At 40.6% G+C, this 23,400-nt stretch overlaps 1 protein-coding gene across 1 annotated transcript; it reads right to left on the bottom strand.

Moving 5' to 3' along the window:
- Positions 1-8,371: 8,371 nt before the first annotated feature.
- Positions 8,372-19,824, bottom strand: LOC106587398 (cytochrome P450 2B4). The gene is made up of 9 exons (XM_014175753.2): positions 19,624-19,824; positions 18,360-18,522; positions 15,053-15,205; positions 14,621-14,781; positions 12,754-12,927; positions 12,456-12,594; positions 12,195-12,382; positions 10,761-10,902; positions 8,372-8,806 (listed from the first exon to the last, which is right to left on the bottom strand). The coding sequence occupies exons 1-9, from the start codon at positions 19,780-19,782 to the stop codon at positions 8,619-8,621; spliced, it is 1,467 nt and encodes a 488-aa protein (XP_014031228.1). The 5' UTR covers positions 19,783-19,824; the 3' UTR covers positions 8,372-8,618.
- Positions 19,825-23,400: the final 3,576 nt, after the last annotated feature.

The following is a 23,400-nucleotide window of genomic DNA, read 5'->3' as shown; positions in this document are numbered from 1 at the left end:
GTTAAACACCCTTACAATGTCCATCATTCATTTTGTATGATACTGTATGCTACGAATTAAAATTTCTATGATATGTTACGAATTTTCAAAATGTATGAAATATTATGAATTCCAATTTGTTGTGACTAAAGTTAGCTAGCTGGCTAACGTTGGCTAGGCTAGGGGTTAAGGTTAAGGTTAGGAGTTAGGTTAAAGCGTTGAGGTTAGGGTTAGGGGAAGGGTTAGCTAAAATGGTTAAGGTTAGGATTAGGGGAAGGGTTAGCTAACATGCTAAGTAGTTGCAAAGTAGCTTAAAAGTATAAGTAGTTGACAAGTTGCTAATTAGCTAAAATGCTAATGTTGTCCGTGATGAGATTCAAACCTGCAACCTTTGGAGTTATACCCCCACCTATTCACCCCAACCAACCACCCTCGTTTTTCCTAAAGGAAACTTCTGTCTTATGTAACTATACCAAATGTAACATATTATACTAATTTCAATGTCCTGGATTTACTTTTACCATGTTACGTCTATTCTATGAGACCAGGCTGGACCCTCTTACACCTATGTTATATCAGCTCTATATCAGCTAATTCCTGGTGATTTTATTAATCATTATATTGCCCTTATTGTGTCAACAATGTTCTTGGACCACATGAAGAAGTTGGTAGAGACTAAATTAAAATGTACTGAGCTCTCTAATTTGACTAATGGGACCTACAAAGTCAATGTGGGTGCAGTCTGAGCTTCTCCTTGTGAACTTGACAGGTTACGTGATGTTTACCTGTTCAGGAGCTTCATTTGTTTAGCAGGAAAAGAGGTCATTTGACTTCAGCTATCCTTCACAGGTCACAAAAGAGAGCTTCCTCGTTGGTGGGCTGAACAGGCACAGATACTGAGACTTCTCTGATTGGTGGGTTGTACGGGCACAGGCACTGATCCAACTGATTCGTGGGTGTGTACAGATACTTGATGTCAGGTACTGTACAAGAGTAGCAAAGGGCTGAGATTCACTCTACCGAGACTGAGCACTGGGGCAATATGCAGAGGAAGATCAGCTTCATTGGGTTCCTCCTTACTGCTCTGTTCGCAGTTTTTTCCAGTCTGGAGAAGGAATACATCTATGTGAAACAAGAAATGACCTGGCAGCAGGCTCAAAAGTACTGCAAAGAGTACTACACTGACCTGGCCTCCTTCAAGAAGCTGTGTGATGATGAGCTCGAATCCATAGGGGGCAAATATGGCACCTATACCTGGATTGGCATGTAGAGAGATGACTTGACTACAGAGTGGAAGTTGTCTGGAGGGGAAAGCTTACTCTTTAAAATGTAGGCTCCTCAGCAACCAGATGGGACCAAAAATAACTGTGTTGTAATGCAAAATTTGCAGGGTTATGTGAGAACTATGCTGAAATACACCTTTTCTTCTAACATAAGGAGAAGCGTGACAGTGATCTGATCCTGGTAAAGGAGAAGAAGACATGGGAGGAGGCTCTGGAGTACTGCAGGCAGCACCACAGTTATCTCTCTAGCCTGCTCTCTAAGACAGAGCATCTCCAAACCAAACAGCAGATCTCAGAGGCCCAGACGGACCACGTGTGGATGGGTCTGCTCTTCCTGGCTGGCGAGTGGCTGTGGGTGAGCGGGAACCTCCTGGAGTACCAGGCCTGAACCGGGGGGAGCTTCCCCACTGCCCCGCCCGTCTAAGCTGCACATGGGTATGCAATAGTCCCGAAACTGCCACGCAGTTCCCCCAGGACAGAAGAAATATCAGCCCACGGAGAGAAGCATGAGATTGAACTTCACTGACATTTCTAGAGTTTTCGCTGTTACACTATCAACGTTTCCCTATACTGTGGCAATTCTGATCAAATCAACCGAATATTAGCCACTTTCAATGCAACATACAGAACCAAACATTCTCTCTACAAGGGGTTAAACCCAGGCCTCATACCTTTTAAAGGGTTAATACATTTTGTTATGATAAACTGTATGGACTCCTCTCAGGAGACCTCTGTGTGTGTGTTAAAACCTGTTTTGTGTGTTGTGCCCTTCAGACACTATCAGAAGGCGGAAACCGCCTACGCTCATACTCCTCCTGTCTGGGCCCCACCGTGGCTGTCTGAGGTTCTGAGAATACAACTTGTTTTCTGATAACAGAAGGCTGCCGCAGGCCTGATGAAAACAGCCACCTGTCAGAAGATGCTTAGACTCATTCACCTTGTTATGACCATATACTTGTGATGAATGGTCAAGTTTCGGGCAAACCCACTTCTAAGCTTTTAATTGCTGACAAGATGGTTGCTGCTATCAGGGGGAGGTTAGATTCATTAAAATGTTGTTGCCAGGGAAAGTCACGCAAGGGGAACTGGGGAGGCTATATAAGTTACAGGATATCTTAGACACTTTGCAAAACCTGGGGAGAGCTATCATATACTGTACTCTGTACCAAATTCTGCCTACAATTGTATTACTAAAGGAGAATTTTTATACTTAAACAAAGAGTCTGTGTTTCCTTTCTACTAGCAATATATATATAAGTTTGATAATTATATAGACCTGATCATCTGTTGAAGAAATTGACCAACATTAGCACAGCTGAAAACTGTCATCCTGATTAAAGAAGCAATAAAATTGGCCTTCTTTAGACTTGTTGATTATCTGGAGCATCAGCATTTATGGCTTCAATTACAGCCTCAAAATGGCTAGAAACAAAGAACCTTCTTCTGAAACTCATCAGTCTATTCTTGTTCTGAGAAATGAAGGCTATTCCATGAGAGAATGCCAAGAAACTGAAGATCTCATTCAACGCTGTGTACTACTCCCTTCACAGAACAGCGCAAACTGGCTCTAACCAGAATAGAAAGAGGGGTGGGAAGCCCTGGTGCACAACTGAGCAAGAGGACAAGTATATTAGAGTGTCAAGTTTGAGAAAAAGACTCCTCACAAGTCCTCAAATGGCAGCTTTATTAAATAGTACCCGCAAAACACCAGTCTCAATGTCAACAGTGAAGAAGCGACTCCGGGATGCTGGCCTTCTAGACAGAGATGCAAAGAAAAAACAATATCTCACGTTGGCTAATAAAAAGAAAAGATTAAGATGGGCAAAAGAATGCAGACACTGGACAGAGGAACTCTGTCTAGAAGGCCAGCATCCTGGAGTCGCCTCTTCACTGTTGACGTTGAGACTGGTGTTTTGCGGGTACTATTTAATGAAGCTGCCAGTTGAGGACTTGTGAGGCATCTGTTTCTAAGTGGCCCCAAACTTTTTAATGGTAGTGTACATAAGACAATACTTGTGCATAACTGAGAGTACTTTTAGATGATTTATCCAATTGTTTTACACTACCAAGTTACCAAGAAACATATAATGTTACAAGTCATCCTTAATGTTTTACAAAATAAAATGCATTATTATTCCCATACAATTATTACAGAGAATCAGACAAATTATGCTACCCTCTGCTTATTAGCTACTTAGTTTATTCAAGACTTGCTTTTCAAAGATGTCTGGAAATGTACACCTTTTGCTCTGTTTTAGGAAGCAATCACTCCTCTATTGCTGACTACAAATTATCTATAACTGGGCTAATAACTCACTAACTAGCAAAGGATATGAGCAAAATGTGCACACTTGGCTACATGCAGCTCTCGCATTGATCTCAAAACAAGTGCATCTACTCACGACCGCTCATGCTGTAAACACAGTCCAGCTCAAAGTAAATGGCACAGATCCATGTAAATGGCACAGATCCATGTATGGCACTGGTCTATTTGCATTTAGGCCTACTGCAGCTCTGATTGGTTATGCCGCACTGGCCTGTGTAGAGAGAATGGGCTGAGTACTGTTGTCAATGCAATGGAATCCTACTCCGATGCGTTCTGCCTATAACAAAACTCTTGCGTAGTTAGTTTCACATAGTTAGTTTTGCATAGTGTCTTTATGTTGCATTGAAATTGGCTAATATTGCATTGATTTGATCACAATTGCCACAGTATAGGGAAACGTTGATAGTGTTAACTAACAAGGAAAACTCTAGAAAGTTCAGTGAAGTTCAATGTCGTGCTTCTCTCCGTTTCCAGCTACAATAGTCATTTACAACATTAACAATGTCTACACTGTATTTCTGATCAATTTTGTTATTTTAATGGACAAAAAAAATGTGCTTTTCTTTCAAAAACAAGGACATTTCTAAGTGACCCCAAACTTTTGAATGGTAGTGTATGTTAAGATCAAATTACATTAAACTCTACAGAATCGGTGTCCCCCCCACGGGACGGTTAAGCTAACGTAGGCTAATGTGATTAGCATGAGGTTGTAAGTAACATGAACATTTCCCGGGACATAGACATATCTGATATGGGCAGAAAGCTTAAATTCTTGTTAATCTAACTGCACTGTCCAATTTACATTAGCTTTTACAGTGAAATAATACCATGCTATTGTTTGAGGAGAGTACACAATTATGAACTTGAAAATGTATTAATAACAATTAGGCACTTTTGGGCAGTCTTGATACAACATTTTGAACAGATCATTCTAAAACTTTGCACATACACTACTGCCATCTAGTGGCCAAAATCTAAATTGTGCCTGGGCTGGAATAATACATTATGGCCTTTCTCTTGCATTTCAAAGATGATGGTAATGAAAAAGCATGTTTTTTTTCTTTGTATTATCTTTTACCAGAGCTAATGTGTTATGTTCTCCTACATTAATTTTACATTTCCACAAACTTCAAAGTGTTTCCTTTGAAATGGTATCAATAATATGCATATCCTTGCTTCAGGTCCTGAGCTACAGGCAGTTAGATTTGGGTATGTCATTTTAGGCGAAAATTGAAAAAAGGGTTAGCACTTTTACAAATTTGTATTGTATTGTTTATGAAAATGTATAACACTCCAAAATATACCGTAACCCTATAGATCTTTATTTATTAAATGCATTTTAAGTTATGTTGTTTATGAAAATGTATAACACTCCAAAATATACCGTAACCCTAAAGATCTTTATTTATTAAATGCATTTTAAGTTATGTCTCAGGTAATCCCTACTATTATTACATCTCGACGTCCCCAGCAAACAGTGATAGATAAACAATATGTAGGGCGGATTGGGGTCAATTTAATTTCCATTGCGAGGCAGCCTTTGGTTATGAATAATAGGTTGGCAGGTAATGATCCGGCTTTTATTTTCACACTCCCGGTGATTTCAAAGCCCGAAAAGGTTTGAAATTCATGCACCTTAATGTTCGTAGCCTTTTGCCAAAAATGGACTATAGATGGTATTCAAGTTTTCAGGGCTGATAGAATGGGCAAAAATGGTGGTGTTGCTATCTATACAAAAAGGAACCTTTCTGTGTCTCTTTTAAAGGCGAGTCCTAAACAATTTGAATTTAAGTCTTCAACTAAGTTGTAATTCTAAAGTAACTGTTCTGGGAGTCTACCGCCCTCCCTCCGCTAAGAAATGTTTGTTAACTAGTCTCACTGACTTAATAGCTTATTTTTCTACTTCTGAATAGTTTGTCGTAGGTGACTTTAACCTGTCCTGGGGAACCCAAGACTCTGACTATTTAAAGGATTTTTGTAATAACCTAAACCTCACATAGTTGATTACCAAACCCACATGTCCAAATATGAGGGATTCTACTAAATCAACATTAATTGACCTTGTGTTTACAAATACTCCAGAAAAATGTGTGGCTATTGATGTTTTCTCCCTGGATATTAGTGATCACTGTCCTATTTTTTGTATTAGAGATGTTAGGACTCATAGTGCAAAGCAATGCTTTATTACAAGGAGAAATAAAAAAATGTTGTGAACAAGCATTTTTACATGATTTCAATGGTGATCTTAATAGTACCTTAGCTATACCAGATTCTGAATTGGCTCTAAATCACTTTATTACTGTTTTTAACAACATTGCAGATAAGCATGCCCCATTTAAAAAACGGAGATTTCAAAATAGATCGAACCCTTGGTTCACACCTGAATTATCTGAGCTCATACGCAATAGAGATGCTGCCTGGGCCATGGCTAGAAGTACTTTTGAAAATGGAGAAATCTATGTGTAAACTTGTTCGAAAAGCAACATCTGATTATTATATTAACCCTAGCTGACTGTACTGGAAATCCATATAAATTCTGGAAAATTACAAAATCATTAAAGGGTTGTACTTCCTCTACTCTTCCCTTACAAATGAATGTAGAGTCTGGCCCAATTACTGATAACATTGAAATAATGAATTCATTTAATCAACATTTTATTCCTGCAGGCTCTCTGATATAATTCAAAAACCTACTCACTGTGACAATGTCGGTCAGGGTTTTTTTCCTTTCGGCAATTCACAGACAATGAAGTCCTTGATGTGTTGTTGGCATTAGACATTAAGAAATCTACAGGGGCCGACCATTTGGACCCAGGTCTGTTCAAGTGTGCTGCATCCCTCATTGTTGTTTCAATAACCCACATCATTAGTTTAACATGTTTACTGGAAATATTCCTAAAGTGTGGAGATCAGCTTATGTGCTGCCACTAAACAAGGGAGGTGATTGTTATGATCTTGACAACTATCGTCCCATATCAAGAGTTTCTTGTCTAGCTAAGATTCTTGAATCCTTGATCATTCTATCTTATTGAGTTATTTGTCTGTATTAGGCCTTGGCACTGATGCCTGTTTGTGGTTTCAGAATTATCTTAGTGATAGACGGGGTTAAATCCGAATTTCTTGAAGTACTTGAAGCGGTACCCCAGGGTTAGATTTTGGGGCCATTATTGTTCACGTTGTTTATAAATGACATTGAAAATACTGGTAACACCTGTAGCATTCCTCTCTTTGCAGATGATACAGTTATTTATTCCTGTGTCTCTTCAGCGCAGCAGCCCATTCGTGATCTTCAGAATTATTTTGACTCGATCCAAAAATCACTTACTGATCTTAAATTAGTGTTAAATGCAAATAAAACCAAGTTTATGCTGTTCTCTAGGTCTCATAATGTTGACCTTGAGGACTTGCGTACTCCAAATGGAGCCCAAATTGAGAAAGTTTCTCACTGTAAGTACTATGTCTTTTTGTCACTATAAGTACTATTTGTCTTCTGAAACACAAATTAAAAACTTGACAAAGAAGCTGAGAACTACGATTGTTTTTTATAAAGAAATAAATCCTACCTCAGTTTTGGAAATAGAAGGAAGATTGTTCAAACAACGCTTCTCCCTATAATATACTATGGTGACATTATTTATATGCATGCGTCAGCCTCTGTTTAGAAACAATTGGACTCAGTATTCCATTCAGCAATACGTTTTATCACAGGGGACGGTTTTAGGACTCATTGTATTCTGTACAAACATGTAGGATGGACCTCTCTGTCTGTAAGAAGAGAACTGCACTCTCTTTTATTTATTTCGTTTTGTAGAAACTTGCTCTGTACATTACTTCATTGATTAATTTTAGACGTACAAATGACCAAACCCGTTCTCAGGGAGGTTTCACTCTGGAGATCCCTTTGGTCTCCAAAGAATTGAGAAAATATGCTTTCAGCTTTTTTGCTCTTATGTATGGAACAATACACAAAATTCCTTGCAATTAGATATTCTGGTGCCTTTCAGGCATTTTAAATGATTGATTGGAGACTTTTATATTACAGAATGCAATTGCTTTTCTTAAATATATGTAATGTTGTGTATTATGTTTTATTATAGTGTGTTTTGTAGGTCTGTTGGGTTTTATTTATGTATTGGGTTGTATTTGTAAACTTATACAGGGCTCTCTTGTACATATTACCTCAACTAACCGGTGCCCGGTTACTCTGTACCGGTACCCCCCTGCATATAGTTTTACTGCTGCTCTTTAATTACTTGTTACTTTCATTTCTTATTCTTATCCGTATTTTTTTAAACTGTGTTGTTGGTTAGGGGCTCGTAAGTAAGCATTTCACTGTAAGGTCTACACCTGTTGTATTCGGCGCATGTGACTAATAAAAATGTATTTGATTTGTAGAAGAGTTTTATCTCAATGTGACTCCGTTTAATATCAAAAATAAAAGATGAGTAGCAACTGTACTTGTGCTTTGAAAAAACTAAGAATTTGTTCATATAGTTTGATCAAGGCCTTACACACCTTTGTATATACCGTTTCTACAGTCCAGTAGTGTTCTGTATGTTCAGAGGGCTATGAGCATTTTCTTTTAAAATTAATCAAATATAAAGAAATAAAAATACTTAGATGGTTGTTTTGTTTGAGTGTTGTTTTTAGGACTTTTACATTTCATTCTATTCTCTAGTTTCATTAGAAATGTTTGCATCGTATCTGTGTCTGGGTCTGTTTACTGTGTCTCTGTATGGAATGTGGTTTGATGAGTCATGGGTGGGAGAAAATGAAACACAAAAATCACTATCCCATTTATTTCTGGACTGGCTGCAGAATATGACATCATTTTACATGTTACGTGATGTTTACCTGTTGAGGAGGTTCATTTGTTTAGCATGAAAAGAGGTCATTTGATTTCGACTGTCCATCACAGGTCACAAAATTGGTTAGCAAAAACTACAAGGCACTCAATGGAGGGTACAGCATTGATTAATGTGCTGCTTTAGTGATATTGTTTCTCAGTGAAAACTGTCGGTAGTTCACCATCACTGGCTGCTTCTCAGACGCACTCCCAGGCGGAACGGTTTTTGCGCCTGTGCAATGCCAAAAACCTTGCGGAAGTCGGGCGCACCTTCTTGTTCAGGCCAGACAAATTGGAAACGTCGAAGCAAGGTCACCAATATCAGAAAGAGCTCCGTGCGCGCTAACCCTTCTCCCAGGCATACACGAGAGCCTGGGGAACACAAACACACAAACACAGTTATTTATGTTGACAACACACTCCTACACATGCTCTAATAAACATGGTGGACAAGCCGTTTGTACATATACAGTGCCTTCGGAAAGTATTCAGACCCCTTGACTTTTTCCACATTTTGTTACGTTACAGCCTTATTCTAAAATTGATTCAATGTTTTTTTCTTCAGAAATCTATACACAATACCTAATAGTGACAAAGCGAAAATAGTATTTTCAAAATGTTTGCTAATTTCTTAAACATAAAAAACAGAAATACCTTATTTACATAAGTATTCAGACCCTTTGCTATGAGACTCGAAATTGAGCTCAGGTGCATCCTGTTTCCATTGACCATCCTTGAGATGTTTCTACAACTTGATTCAAGTCCACCTGTGGTAAATTGAATTGATTGGACATGATTTGGAAAAGGCATACACCTGTGTATATAACGTCCCACAGTTGACAGTGCTTGTCAGAGCAAAAACCAAGCCATGAGGTCGAAGGAATTGTCCGTAGAGCTCTGAGACAGGATTGTGTCGAGGCACAGATCTGGGGAAGGGTACCAAAACCTTTCTGCAGCATCAAAGGTCCCCAATAACACAATGGCCTCCATCATTCTTAAATGGAAGAAGTTCGGAATCACCAAGACTCTTTCTAGGCCTCCCGAGTGGCGCAGTGGTCTAAGGCACTGCATCGCAGTGCTAGCTGTGCCACTAGAGATTCTGGGTTTGTGGCCAGGCTGTGATATCCTTGTCTCATTGTGCACTAGCAACTCCTGTGGCGGGCTGGGTGCAGTGCACGCTGACACGGTCGCCAGGTGTACGGTGTTTCCTCCAATACATTGGTGCAGCTGGCTTCCGGGTTGGATGGGCATTGTGTCCAGAAGCAGTGCTGCTTGGTTGGGTTGTGTATCGGAGGACGCATGGCTGTCGACCTTTGAGTGACAGAGGTCCTCTGTGGAGATGGGTCCTCTGTGGAGATGGGAGAACCTTCCAGAAGGACAACCATCTCTGCAGCACTCCACCAATCAGGCCTTTATGGTAGAGTGACCCAACGGAAGCCACTCCTCAGTAAAAGGCACATAACAGCCCGCTTGGAGTTTTCTCTGGTCTGATGAAACCAAGATTGAACTCTTTGGCCTGAATGCCAAGCGTCACGTCTGGAGAAAACCTAGCACCATCCCTACGGTGGCAGCATCATGCTGAGGGGATTTTTTTCAGTTGTTTTTGACTAGTCAGGATCGAGGCAAAGATGAACAAAGCAAAGTACAGAGAGATCCTTGATGAAAACCTGCTCCAGAGCGCTCAGGACCTCAGACTGGAGGCAAAGGTTAACCTTCCAACAGGACAACGACCCTAAGCACACAGCCAAGACAACGCAGGAGTGGCTTCGGGACAAGTCTCTGAATGTCCTTGAGTGGCCCAGACAGAGCCCGGACTTGAACCTAATCGAACATCTCTAGAGAGACGTGAAAATAGCTGTGCAGCAATGCTCCCCATCCAACCTGACAGAGCTTGAGAGGATCTGCAGAGAGGAATGGGAGAAACTCCCCAAATACAGGTGTGCCAAGCTTGTAGCATCATACCCAAGAAGACTCATCGCTGCCAAAGCTGCTTCGACAAACTGAGTAAAGGGTACGAATTTTTATGTAAATGGATTATTTAAGATTTTTATTTTTACAACATTTGCAAACATTTCTAAAAACATGTTTTTGCTTTTTCATTATGGGGTATTGTGTGTAGATTGATGAGGGGGAGAATTTTTTTTTTTTAACACATTTTAGAATAAGGCTGTAACATAACAAAATGTGGAAAAAGTCAAGGGGTCTGAATACTTTCTGAATGCACTGTACACAATCTTATATGACTTATATCAACATGAACTCTCTCGTTCAATCTCTATGCATCCTCTTTCTCTATCTCTCTCTAGCGCTACCTCTCTCTCTGTACCTGCTGAGAACGGCAGAAAGGCCTCTGGTTTCACAAACTCGCCGTCCTCATTGAGGAAGTTGTCAGGGTTGAACTCCTGAGGGAACTTCCACTGGCCCTCTTCATGGAGCACAGAGGACAAGTTAGGAATCACCATCGTGCCCTGGAACCAAAGAGGAAAGCGTAGTTAGGGTGAGAACTGGAGAAAGAGATGTACGCATGACTGAGAAATGGGGAGGTTTTACAGATGATCTCAGGTATAGCCTACATTCTGTACCAATCATGACATCACTCCCTCTAGCCCAGGACATGCGTGCGTCCGTGTGCGCCATCGCGCGCATGTTGATTTTGTCCACCCAGACGCGATCAGGACACGCAGGTTGAAATATCAGTACGAACTCTGAACCAACGATAGCATTAAACATTTATGGCAATTTAGCTAGCTAGCTTGCTGTTGCTAGCTAATTTGTCCTGGGATATAAACATTGAGTTGTTATTTTACCTGAAATGCACAAGGTCCACTACTCCGAGAATTAATCCACAGATAAAAGGGTAAACCGAATTTGTTTCTAGTAATCGCTCCTCCTTCAGGCTTCTTCTTCTTCTTCTTCTTTGGACTTTATATGGCGGTTGGCAACCAGCTTTAAGGTGCATTACCACCACCAACTGGACTGGAGTGTGGACCTCAGTTCATCTTTCAATCACCCATGTGGGTATATGCTCCTAAAAAACAATTAGGAGATGGGAGAGGCAGAACTTGCAGCACGTCAAGCGTCACAAATAGAACCAAGTTCTATTTTAGCACCTGGCTACACAGACGCTCGTTGATGCGCGCGAGCAGTGTGGGTGCAACGATTGAACAACATGTATGTGTACATTTATTTTGCAACGCACGCGATGTGAGCGGTGTCGTCTTTATGTTAGGGTTCTAAGGTCACCAGTGGCAGCATATTGTTATGATATGGGGAGTAGTTTAGTGGTAGTACATAGATAGTACACACTACCACTTCCACACCTCATCCCTAGGGGGCAGCAGCAACCGGGTCCTTAAGCACAACAGTGCAGGCATTCAAGGGGATAGTCAATCTGTGAGAGAGAGGTGTTTACAGAGATTCTCCGCCTGCTAGTCTTTATTTCTGGACATATTTTGGTAGTTTCTTTTTGCTTATATGTATTTTGGTCACCACTTTGAACAACAACTGATAATACACTTGGGCTGGCAGACTCAAGAGGTCAAGAAGGAGCTGGCCCTGAACTCGGAACTCGGCTGTCTCCTGGGGCACATGCATTCAACACCTGGTCCGCATACGTTTACATCTCACCGTAATGAACACATTAAATCAGGTTACAGACCATTTAGCTAGGCCTAGGACACCTAGACAAAACGAGTGTAGCAAAATCAGTAGGCTAGTTAATCGGTTACGTAAGAGTATCAGTTGTCATGTCAATGCTCACCTGGGGCAGCTGGTAGCCTTGTAGTTGCGTGTTGCAGGAGGTCATATGGAACACGCTAAGAGGAACAGTGTCAGCCATCCGCTGTGACTCGTGGATCATCGCTTGAACGTACGGCATGGCGTGTCGGTCCTCAAACAAGGCGCATGAACGTCCCTCAAGAACGTCCTCAATTTCCCGGTGACAGCGTTCTGGAACACACACTCTTTGTGTACCATACACAGAATGTATCCCAGTATGTGTGTTGTATGTGTATTTACTCACCCTGTATGTGTTGGTTGGTCATCAGGTGTAGCACGGCACAGCGGAGGGTGTTGGAAGTGGTGTCTGTCCCAGCAAGGAAAAGATCAATTAGTAGAAACACCATCTGAACGTCATTAAATGTGGAGCCTCCATCACCAGTCTGAGACATACACAAACACAGACACAGACACATTCCTAGAACTTAGAACCCAATGTTTGGTTAGAGCTCCAGCACAACACAACTACTAAGTTTGACCTACTTTGAAAATGTCTCTGTTTACTGAACTTGCATAGTTATATTTCTCTCCTGATTAGTTACCATGTCAATCTGGTCAAGGTAGCAGTCAATGAGGTCCCTGGGCTCTCCTGAGACCCTTGAACTTTTGTGGTTGGTCACAGCCTTCTGTGCATGTTCTTTGATTTCATCATAGATGTGGAAGGCTTTCTTGAAGGGCAAGGGTAGGGCCCTCAGGGCAGGTATGATATCATAGAACTACAAGAGATAGATCAGCAGGTCAAAGAGACATAGAGCAATATAGCTATAAATGTTTAGCAAAATAAATGAGTGTCTTGAAGCCTTCTTCTGATCTCAGGCTGATTACAACAAAAGGCAATATGTGTCATTCAACAAATAGTGTGTCTTTGGGATTGTGTAATTTTGTAAAAAATAAATTACTTGTGTCATGCACAAAGTAGATGTCCTAATCAACTTGCCAAAACTATAGTTTGTTAACAAGAAAATCATGGAGTGGTTGAAAAATGAGTTTTAATGACTCCAACCTAAATGTATGTAAACTTCCGACTTCAACTTTACACGGGTTACCGGTACCAAGTCAATGTGCGGTGGTACAGGTTAGTCGAGGTATATTGAGATAATATGTACATGTAGGTAAGGGTAAAGTGACTATGCATAGATAATAAACAGCGAGTAGCATAAAAAAGGGGCTCAATGCAAATAGTCTGGATAGCCATTTGGTTAACTGTTTAGCAGTCTAATGGCTTAATCTAGAAGCTGTTAAGGATCCATTTGGACCTAGAATTGGCACTCCTGTACCGATTACCATGTGGTAGCAGAGAGAACAGGTTACGACTAGCTGGAGTCTTCGACCATTTTTAGGGCCTTCCTCTGACACCAACTGGTATAGAGGTCCTGGATGGCAGGAAGCTTGGTCCCTGTGATGTACTGGGCCGTACGCACTACCCTCTGTAGCGCCTTGCGGTCGGATGCCGAGCAGTTGCCATACCAAACAGTGAATGTTCCTGAGTGGCCGAGTTACAGTTTTGACTTAAATCTAATTGAAGTCTATGGCAAGACATGAAAATGGTTGTCTAGCAATGATAAACAACCAATTTGGCCGAGCTTGAAGAATTTTTAAATGAATAATGGGCAAATGTTGCACAATCCAGGTGTGAAAAGCTATCAGAGACTTACCCAGAAAGACTCACAGCTGTAATCGCTGCCAAAGGTGCCAGTGACTGTGTACTTTAGTCAATCAATACTAAAACCACAAGCCATGTATATATATTAGGGAGACATGTTATGTACTGGAAAGACATGTTTGTATTAATTAAGTACTCTTAGAAATGCACTTATATTAGGAACATATATATGCAATAAATGTATTCTTTTTTGTGTTAAAACTGTGGTGTCGCTAACAATATAATCTAAACTGTGCAAAGATAAGTCAGATGTGGGTGTTAACAAGCAAGAATTGAGACAAAAAGATAATGGTGGCGAAAGAGGCCAAGGGGTGTTAATCATTTAAATAGAGAGAAGTGACCATGTGTGTTATCTGAAGGTGGAAATCTATAAATCCTGAGGTCTAAAACAAGAGAATTCAGTTGTTCCATGGAATTGCTCGGCTTCTGTTACTTTTGTAAAAAAGTATATTTGAATTTACAAGTTCCGGTATCTGAGAAATATTTGATTCAATATTTCCTCGTCACTATTGGATTGTCTTTACATGGATTAGTTTAGTTGGAGCATAGATGTATGTGATCAAACTGTTCAATTGAGTGTTTCATAAAAATGTACACACATAATGTCTGAGAGACATAAAAGGCACTTTATTGGTGGAACAACCCCGGTTTTCTATTATGATTTATATATATTATTATTATATTATTATTATTTCAATTAAAAGTAGTGGAGTAGCAGCAGTAGTAGTGATAATAGTGTTCTGTACCATGGCCCAAGGTCCGATAGCAATTTTGGTTAAATCCTGTATCCTACTGATGAGGCTGAGGAAGACCGGGTTGTCGTATTCAAACCTTTCCCCGTAAATCAGTGAGCAGATGATGTTAGATGCTGCTAGATGGAACAGGTGCTGAGGGTCCATCGAGCTGCCTGCCAGGACACAGCAACAATCACCGCACCAGGCAATACACACAGACAAGATAAGAGCACCGATCATAGAGCTTCCAAAATTGAACACACTGATAGGATAGAGTAAAAATTATCACATTCTTTATACCCAATGTTAATACAACACTGTAAATATTGTAACGCTAATTGGTTGATATTGGGGAACTTTAGTCTGGATACTAAGTATGTGGTGATAATGACATGAATAGGAATGGTGATGACTATGTGGTACGTTGTGTGTGTGTGGCTGTACCAGCATTGCGCTCCAGCTCAGAGCAGATGTGGGAGACCTCCTCGAGGATGCGCTCTTCCATGGAGCGTTTGCCCATACCAAAGTTTCTCAGCGTGGTCAGAGCAAAGCGTCGGTGGTCCCTCCAGCTGGAGCCAAAATCTGCCATGATGACCCCTGATGACACATGTAACAGGGTTGGTTCTGTTTCCACTTGCCACTGCAGAAATATGTATTCAATGTATTCTTCTATTGGTTCGTTCAAGTCAGATGCCAATAAGGTTTATTGTCATTGGCTATGCTTGCAAATAGGGGAAGATTGTCAATTCTTCCCAGTCTGATGTTGACATGCAAGCAGTAGGTCACGTTCTGAAATACTGTATTCTATTACAATGTGTAAGAGTTCACTATGTACATTTCCTGACGTCTAAATGTACTTGATATATATGTATATATGTATATACAATTCCAGTCAAAAGTTTGGACAGACCTACTCATTCAAGGGTTTTTCTTTATTTTTACGATTTTCTACATTCTAGAAAAATAGTGAAGACATGAAAACTGACATAACACATATGGAATCATTTAGTAACCAAAAAAATGTTAAACAAATCAAATATATTTTATATTTGAAATTCTTCAAAGTAACCACCCTTTGCCTTGATGACAGCTTTGCACACTCTTGGCATTCTCTCAACCAGATCCATGACGCAGTCATCTGGAATGCACTTACATTAACAGGTGTCCCTTGTTAAAAGTTAATTTGTGGAATTTCTTTCCTTCTTAATGTGTTTGAGCCAATCAGTTGTGTTGTGACAAGGTAGGGGGGTATACAGAAGATAGCCCTATTTGGTAAAATGCCAAGTCCATATTATGGCAAGAACAGCTCAAATAAGCAAAGAGAAATGACAGTCAATCATTACTTTAAGACATGAAGGTTAGTAATTCTGGCAAATTTCAAGAACTTTGAAAGTTTCTTCAAGTGCAGTCGCCAAAACCATCAAGCGCTATGATGAAACTGGCTCTCATGAGGACCGCCACAGGAAAGGAAGACCCAGAGTTACCTCTGCTGCAGAGGATAAGTTCATTAGAGTTAACTGCACCTCAGATTGCAGCCAAACAAATGCTTTGCAGTGTTCAAGTAACAGACACATCTCTACATCAACTGTTCAGAGGAGATTGCGTGAATCAGGCCTTCATGGTCGAATTTCTGCAAAGAAACCAATACTTAAGGACACCAATAAGAAGAAGAGACTTGCTTGGGCAAAGAAACACGAGCAATGGATATTAGACCAGTGGAAATCTGTCCTTTGGTCTGATGAGTCCAAATGTAAGATTTTGTGAGACGTCTTTGTGAGACGCAGAGTAAGTGAATGGATGATCTCTGCATATGTGGTTCCCACCGTGAAGCATGGAGGAGGAGTTGTGATGGTGTGGGCATGCTTTGCTGGTGACACTGTCTGTGATTTATTTAGAATTCAAGGCACACTTAATCAGCATGGCTGCGACATTCTGCAGCGATACGCCATCCATCTGGTTTTCACTTAGTGGGACTATGATTTGTTTTTCAACAGAACAATGACCCAACACACCTCCAGGCTGTGTAAGGGCTATTTGACCAAGAAGGAGAATGAGGAAATGCTTCATCAGATGACCTGGCCTCCACAATCACCCAACCTCAACCCAATTGAGATGGTTTGGAATGAGTTGGACCGCAGAGTGAAGAAAAAGCAGCCAACAAGTGCTCAGCACATGTGGGAACTCCTTGGAAAAGCATTCCAGGTGAAGCTGGTTGAGAGAATGCCAAGAGTGTGCAAAGCTGTCATCAAGGCAAAGGGTGGCTAACTTTTTAAAATATATTTTGATTAGTTTAACACTTTTTTGGTTACTACATGATTCCACATGTGTTATTTCATCATTTTGATGTCTTCACTTTTGTTCTACAATGTAGAAAATAGTAAAAATAAAGAAAAACCCTTGAATGAGTAGGTGTGCCAAACTTTTCACCGGTACTGTGTACAGTACTGTGAACAGTATATTAGATATTGGGGGGCTTCCTGTGGGGGGCTTCCTGTGATGTGGTTTTGTATGCATGACTGCTCTATAAGTGAGTTAGCTAGCATGCTCTAAATGTAGTGGTTATGTTAGCTCCCTGCTAATTCACAGTTATTTCCATGCTAACAGACGAATCACAAATCTACAGTCGTCAACATACTGTTGTCCAGCACATCTAATGTGCTTAATTTTGTCTATCATTGTAACAATCGTCTGGAAGACGGGACCAAGATGCAGCGTGGTAAGTGGTCATAATTATATTTAATGAAACACTTTAAAACAAACAAGAAAACGAAAGCCAACAGTTCTCCCAGGTGAACACACACACACACACACACACACACACACACACACACACACACACACACACACACACACACACACACACACACACACACACACACACACACACACACACACACACACACACACACACACACACACACACACACACACACACACACACACACACACACACACACACACACACACACACACAAGACAGAAAACAACTACCCACCAACCCCAAAGGAAAACAGGCTGCCTAAGTATGACTCCCAATCAGCGACAACGATGTACAGCTGTCCCTGATTGAGAGCCATACCAGGCCAAAACAAAGAAATACAAAGCATAGAAAAAAGGACATAGAATGCCCACCCAAATCACACCCTGACCAAACCTAAATAGAGACATAAAAAAGGCTCTCTCAGGTCAGGGCGTGACAATCATCAGGTACTTACATTTATTGTATTTTGTGCTATTTTTGTCATTGTTATGATGTTTGATTACAAAATGCCCAGTCTGATATACAGTATATATGCAAGCGAGTAAACACCAATCAACTGGGACCGCTGGCTGGGAATATCTTTAAGAACACAACTCAAGAGAGTTACGAAGTATGATCACTATCTGTTAGACACACACACACACACAGACATACAGTACATACGTACCAGTGGAGGCTGCTGAGGGGAGGACGGCTCATAATAATGGCTGGAATAGAGTCAATGCAATGGTATCAAAGACGTGGTTTCCATGTGGTTGATACCATTCCATTGACTCCATTCCAGCCATTACTATTAGCCATGCTCCCCTCAGCAGCCTCCACTGATACATATGCAGTTCATACAGTACTGACAAGGCGGTGTGTGTTTGTGCTCTGCATTATCTATACTGATTTAAGGTCACCTCTACCTACACCAATACAATTATATCACAAATTATAAAACTATCCCAGGACCAGCCTAGGGGACACTAGGGGTCAAGAACACAGTACCTTTGCCTTCTGTGATGTCGCTGATCATGAGATGGTTTGGTCGTCCTGAAAATTCCGCTGTGCGTGTCACCAGTGCCTCACGAACCGCCTCGAGGCCATTCAGAACCACGACAGGCCGTGATCCGATGTACAGACTGAACACGTTACCATAGCGCCTCTTCAGCTGAAAACAGAGAGGTAGCGAGAGGGAGAGAGAGTTCCCAAGCTGAGCAGTAAGTTGTGTGACAAGTCAGACATATCTGAAGATGAAACTTAACCATAGCAACTACTGACAGTTCCAGCGGGGGACAGCACATAATAATGGCTGGAACGGAGCGAATGGAATGATGAATTTGATACCATACCACCTATTCCGCTCCAGCCATTCCCACAAGCCCGTCCACCCCAACTAAGGTGCCACCAACCTCCTGTGAAAAGTTATTGTAATGTATCATTGACACTTCTCACTATCTGGGTTAAATTAATATGGATGAACAAACTTCTGTAACAAAACAAATCAATAACCTTTTTGAGGGTTGTCAATGAAGTATACTGTATCTCTAAACACATCATAGTGAACTAAGTGGACTTTGTTCCAAAAGCAGAGACACTGTTGATTTAGGCCTGATAAAACCTTTGGAATTTGACCTATTTTGGATCAGTCACAGTTTAGTGGCTGTTGCTGCTCTGACATTAATCACAATAGCATTTTATTTAGTATCTAAATGTTTTAGTTGAAAGACTTCTAAAAACATTATGTTGTTTGTAAGGACGCTTCAAAACCAAAGCTGCACACAGTTTGGGCAACTTCAAGCAAAACCAAATTACTGGTAACTATTCAACATACAGTATATGACACAAACAACATACAGTATATGACACAAACAACATACAGTGACAACACAAACAACATACAGTATATGACACAAACAACATACAGTGACAACACTGACAACATACAGTACATGACACAAACAACATACAGTATATGACACAAACAACATACAGTACATGACACAAACAACATACAGTGACAACACTGACAACATACAGTACATGACACAAACAACATACAGTATATGACACAAACAACATACAGTGACAACACTGACAACATACAGTACATGACACAAACAACTTACAGTGACAACACTGACAACATACAGTACATGACACAAACAACTTACAGTGACAACACTGACAACATACAGTATATGACACAAAAATAAACCCAGTGAAAACCACATTTTTCCAGGTTTGTGGATTTTTTGTAAAGTTATCTTACCCTTTCCAGGTCTTTGAGAGGGTTGACAGGGTCCAGCTGTAGCAGATTACCGAGGATGGGCAGGGGACGGGGTCCTGGGGGGAAGTTTTTAGGTCTGCGGACCCTGATGAAGAAGCACAGAAGGAGGAAAAATAGCAACAACACCACCAAACCTATCATGGTGACTGGGCTGCAAGAAATGTGTTCTTCACCATTTAAAGATACCAACCACACAGGGGCGGAAATCCCAGGGGGGACGGGGGGACACGACCCCCCCATCCTGGGAAAAATATGATTTGTCCCCCCCAATATATCACTGAAACATAACTATGTAATTTAAATAATATTAATAATACGCAATGAAACAATTGTGCTGATTATAGACACTTAATAGCCCGTTTTTAAGTTTCAAAAGATTGCGACCCCCCACCCTTTGCCTCACAATGGTTTGATCCACTGCCAGTTCCTTAGTTGGCAAGGTAACAGAGGGGTCGTGTCTACTGTCTGAAAGGCACTCAATGAACGGAACTGACGTGAGGTTAATCCAGTCAATCGCGCACACACACTAGCTGAATATGCAGAGCTAGCGCGCAAATATGAACTATTAAGCTAGCTAGTACCTATTCCATTTATGTGGCCTCGTCAAAGATGGAATCTTTGCTATCGTCAATTTATTCCAAGATCAGCATGCAGATGATGTAAGTTAGTGCTTCAAAGTCCCTGTGATAAGGTTAGCGATAAACTGAAGTCCAAACTGAACAGAACTTCACTCTCTTCTACCATTGTCTTAAATATATTTAATGGTCTCATTGCAAAAGCTAAATTGTCGCAAGGGAACTTTTATTTATTTATTTTATTTAACCCGGGTAGCAAAGATTATAGCAAACACCACTGAAACGGAATTGGTGCTCGCTTGCTTTGCAAATTCAGCTATTGTTGGAAGCCAGCCAATATGAAACAAACTATTAAAATTACAAAAGGTTGCAGCATATGTTGTGTAAATGGGGAACTCATACGGCTGTCAACTCTTGTCATTTTAATCCGTTTCACATTTGCTAGCTACCTTTTAGGTCGAAGCCCAAATAGAATGATAAAAGATAAGATGATAGAAGCCCATCTCCTACTGTAAATAACCTACACACTGTGTGTGTGTGTAGCCAGCCAGCCAGGTAGAAAAATGGCAGAAAAATAAAAGAGGGACATCGGAGTATTTTTCAGTACACCAAAACGCAAAGTAAGAACCCTAGTAGCCTAATATCTCAAAGACTAGTTGATAAAATGTTCATAAGAAAGAAATGAAATTCTATTGGAAATGTTTCACAATGATGTCATTAGGCAGAGCAGGCAACAGATGGCACACAGACAGCAGAGTTGGGGACAGATATGCAGGGACAGACTGGCAGAGACAGGGAGTCTCAGGTAAGTTTGTTGAGTCTTTGTTTGGCAACATTATGAAAGGTTCTCAATTTTTTTGACTTGTAAAATAGGAACATAATTGGAAAATGCCATGGATACCCCCACTCTCAATTTAAACTGGTGACTGAACTAAGATTTGTTAAAGGCAATGGTATTGCTGTTGTGATTAGTTGTGTAGTTTTGGGTACCGGTAGTTAGGAGTACTGCAAGCACCTTATTTCTTTGGTTTCTCAATATACATTTACCATATTACAATGTAGGCTATGTGTTACAGCACTACTTTTGGTGTCCCCCTCAGGAATTGCTCTTGAGAAAATGTCATGTAATTGTCCCCTCCAAAGTTGATATCAGATTTTCGCCCCTGCAACCACACCACCCAGGGATATTTGCTGAGTCTTAGACGCCACCCACACACATTGGACTGCTTTGAACACTAGCAGTCAGACAGTGTTTATGAGGAGGGATATTTTCTTACTCTGAGTTTACAGCCTATTTAGCCTATTAGGGGATTACGAACCTGTGGTTGAACACAGTGTTCACCACTAATAATTGCACTCAAATGGAGTTCATTCAACTTTTTTATTAGAGTTGTTCACCATTTAAAGAGAAGCCACCTACACACACACACATTGTCTGTTTATGCTGCAGTTCCATTTTATGATGTATTATAATTTTTCTAATATTATCATAATATTTCTATTTTAATATGCATTATTATATGACCTAGATCAGGCCACAAACCACAGCACTTTAAACAAAGTTATAGTTGGATTTCTCTTTGGTATCTATACCAGTTTGAAGGCAAGCAATTGAAGACTGGGTGCCCAAACCTGACTCCTGTTCAACTCGCGAAAGGGAGGAATCTGTAACATGCAATAACACAGATAGGACAGCAGTCTGCGCCATTACTTGACTGGCCAGCACCCATTTGAAGTCGTCAGCCAGCACTCAGAACAGCTCATTTCAACTGATGACATATTTTAAATAAAAAAACATAAATATATGTCAGGTACTTCAATAAAATAATTTCTGCATCAGTAATACCATTAGATGTGAGTTCAGGCAATGTTTTTATATGGATTGGGCTATGCTTTAAAACTGTTAAAAACACTTCATATGGGCTAATAGGTTTTTAAATTGTCACAAAAATTACTATTAGTCAACATAAAGTATGTGTCTGTGACATTTGCGATCTAAGAGACAGATATGACTAACGTAAACGTAGAAGTTCTAGTAAGTAGTTCATATTGACTTCATAGAGGCTAGGCGATATGTAGCATTTTTATTAAATCTATGGACACTTATGAACAATAGCCTATAGGCTACAGCTGTTGAGACTGCCGTTGGTATTAAATTAAACTAAAAAGAACCACAAACAACTAGAGAGGAGATCCGATCAGGAACAGTTGAGTTTGAGTATAACCATTTCTCCAGCTCAACCTATTTGTGAGGCCAATTGAGTAGTGTGCAGGGTGACTCTTATCTTTCATATATTTCTTCAATTGTGTAACTCCTCAGCTGCTTCAGTTACACTGCTTCAACAAAGCTCAAATATTAGTCTTATCACCTTCAGTCAGATAGCCTTAAAGAATGTGGCAAGCAGTCACAAACCTAAGAATTGAAAATAAAAAAGAACCACAAACAAGTAGAGAGGGGTTCCGATCAGGGAAGGTTGAATTACGTTTGAGTTTAACCATTTCTCCAGCTCAACCTACTTGTAGAGCGGACTGAACAGTGTGCAGAGTGACTCTTATCTTTCATACAAATCAAATTAAATGTTATTTGTCACATGCGCCGAATACAACAGGTGCAGACTTTACTGTGAAACTCTTAATTACGAGCCCTTTCCCAACAATGCAGAGTTAAAAAGGAAGAAAAATGTGTGTGTGTGTGTGTGTTGGAATGTCAGTGTAGTATGTGTGAGTGTGTGGGTAGAGTCTGAGTGTGCATAGAGTCAAGGAAAGATAGTCAGTGCAAAAAACAGGGGGTCAATGTAAATAATCTGGGTAGCCATTTGATTAACTGTTCAGCAGTCTCATGGCTTGGGGGTAGAAGCTTTTCAGGAGCCTTTTGGTCTCAGACTTTGTGATTCTGGTACTGTTTGCCATGCGGTAGCAGAGAGAACAGTCTATGACTGGGTGGCTGGAGTCTATGACAATTTTTAGGGCACTCCTCTGACACTGCCTGGTATAGAGGTCCTGGATGGCAGGGAGCTTGGCCCCAGTGATGTACTGGGCCATATACACTACCCTCTGTTCCACCACTACGTCATGATTGACAGGTGGCCAAAAACACTTGTTTAATTTCTTCAATTGTGAAACTGCTCCGCTACTTTAGTTACAGTGCTTCAGCCAAGCTCAAATGTCAGTCTGTCACCTTCAG

The sequence above is a fragment of the Salmo salar genome, chromosome 26 (assembly GCF_965601325.2).
Source record: "Salmo salar chromosome 26, fSalSal1, whole genome shotgun sequence".
Classification (NCBI taxonomy): Eukaryota; Metazoa; Chordata; class Actinopteri; order Salmoniformes; family Salmonidae; genus Salmo; species Salmo salar.
This window is presented reverse-complemented; position numbering and strand designations above follow the sequence as displayed.

Excerpts from the sequence above, each read along its gene's own strand:
- LOC106587398 (XM_014175753.2), bottom strand. The coding sequence starts at position 19,782 with ATGATAGGTTTGGTGGTGTTGTTGCTATTTTTCCTCCTTCTGTGCTTC. Across the intron at positions 18,523-19,623 it reads CTCTCAAAGACCTGGAAAGG|CTGAAGAGGCGCTATGGTAA; the intron begins GTAAGATAACTT and ends CTCTGTTTTCAG. Across the intron at positions 15,206-18,359 it reads CGACATCACAGAAGGCAAAG|GGGTCATCATGGCAGATTTT; the intron begins GTACTGTGTTCT and ends ATGTGTCATCAG.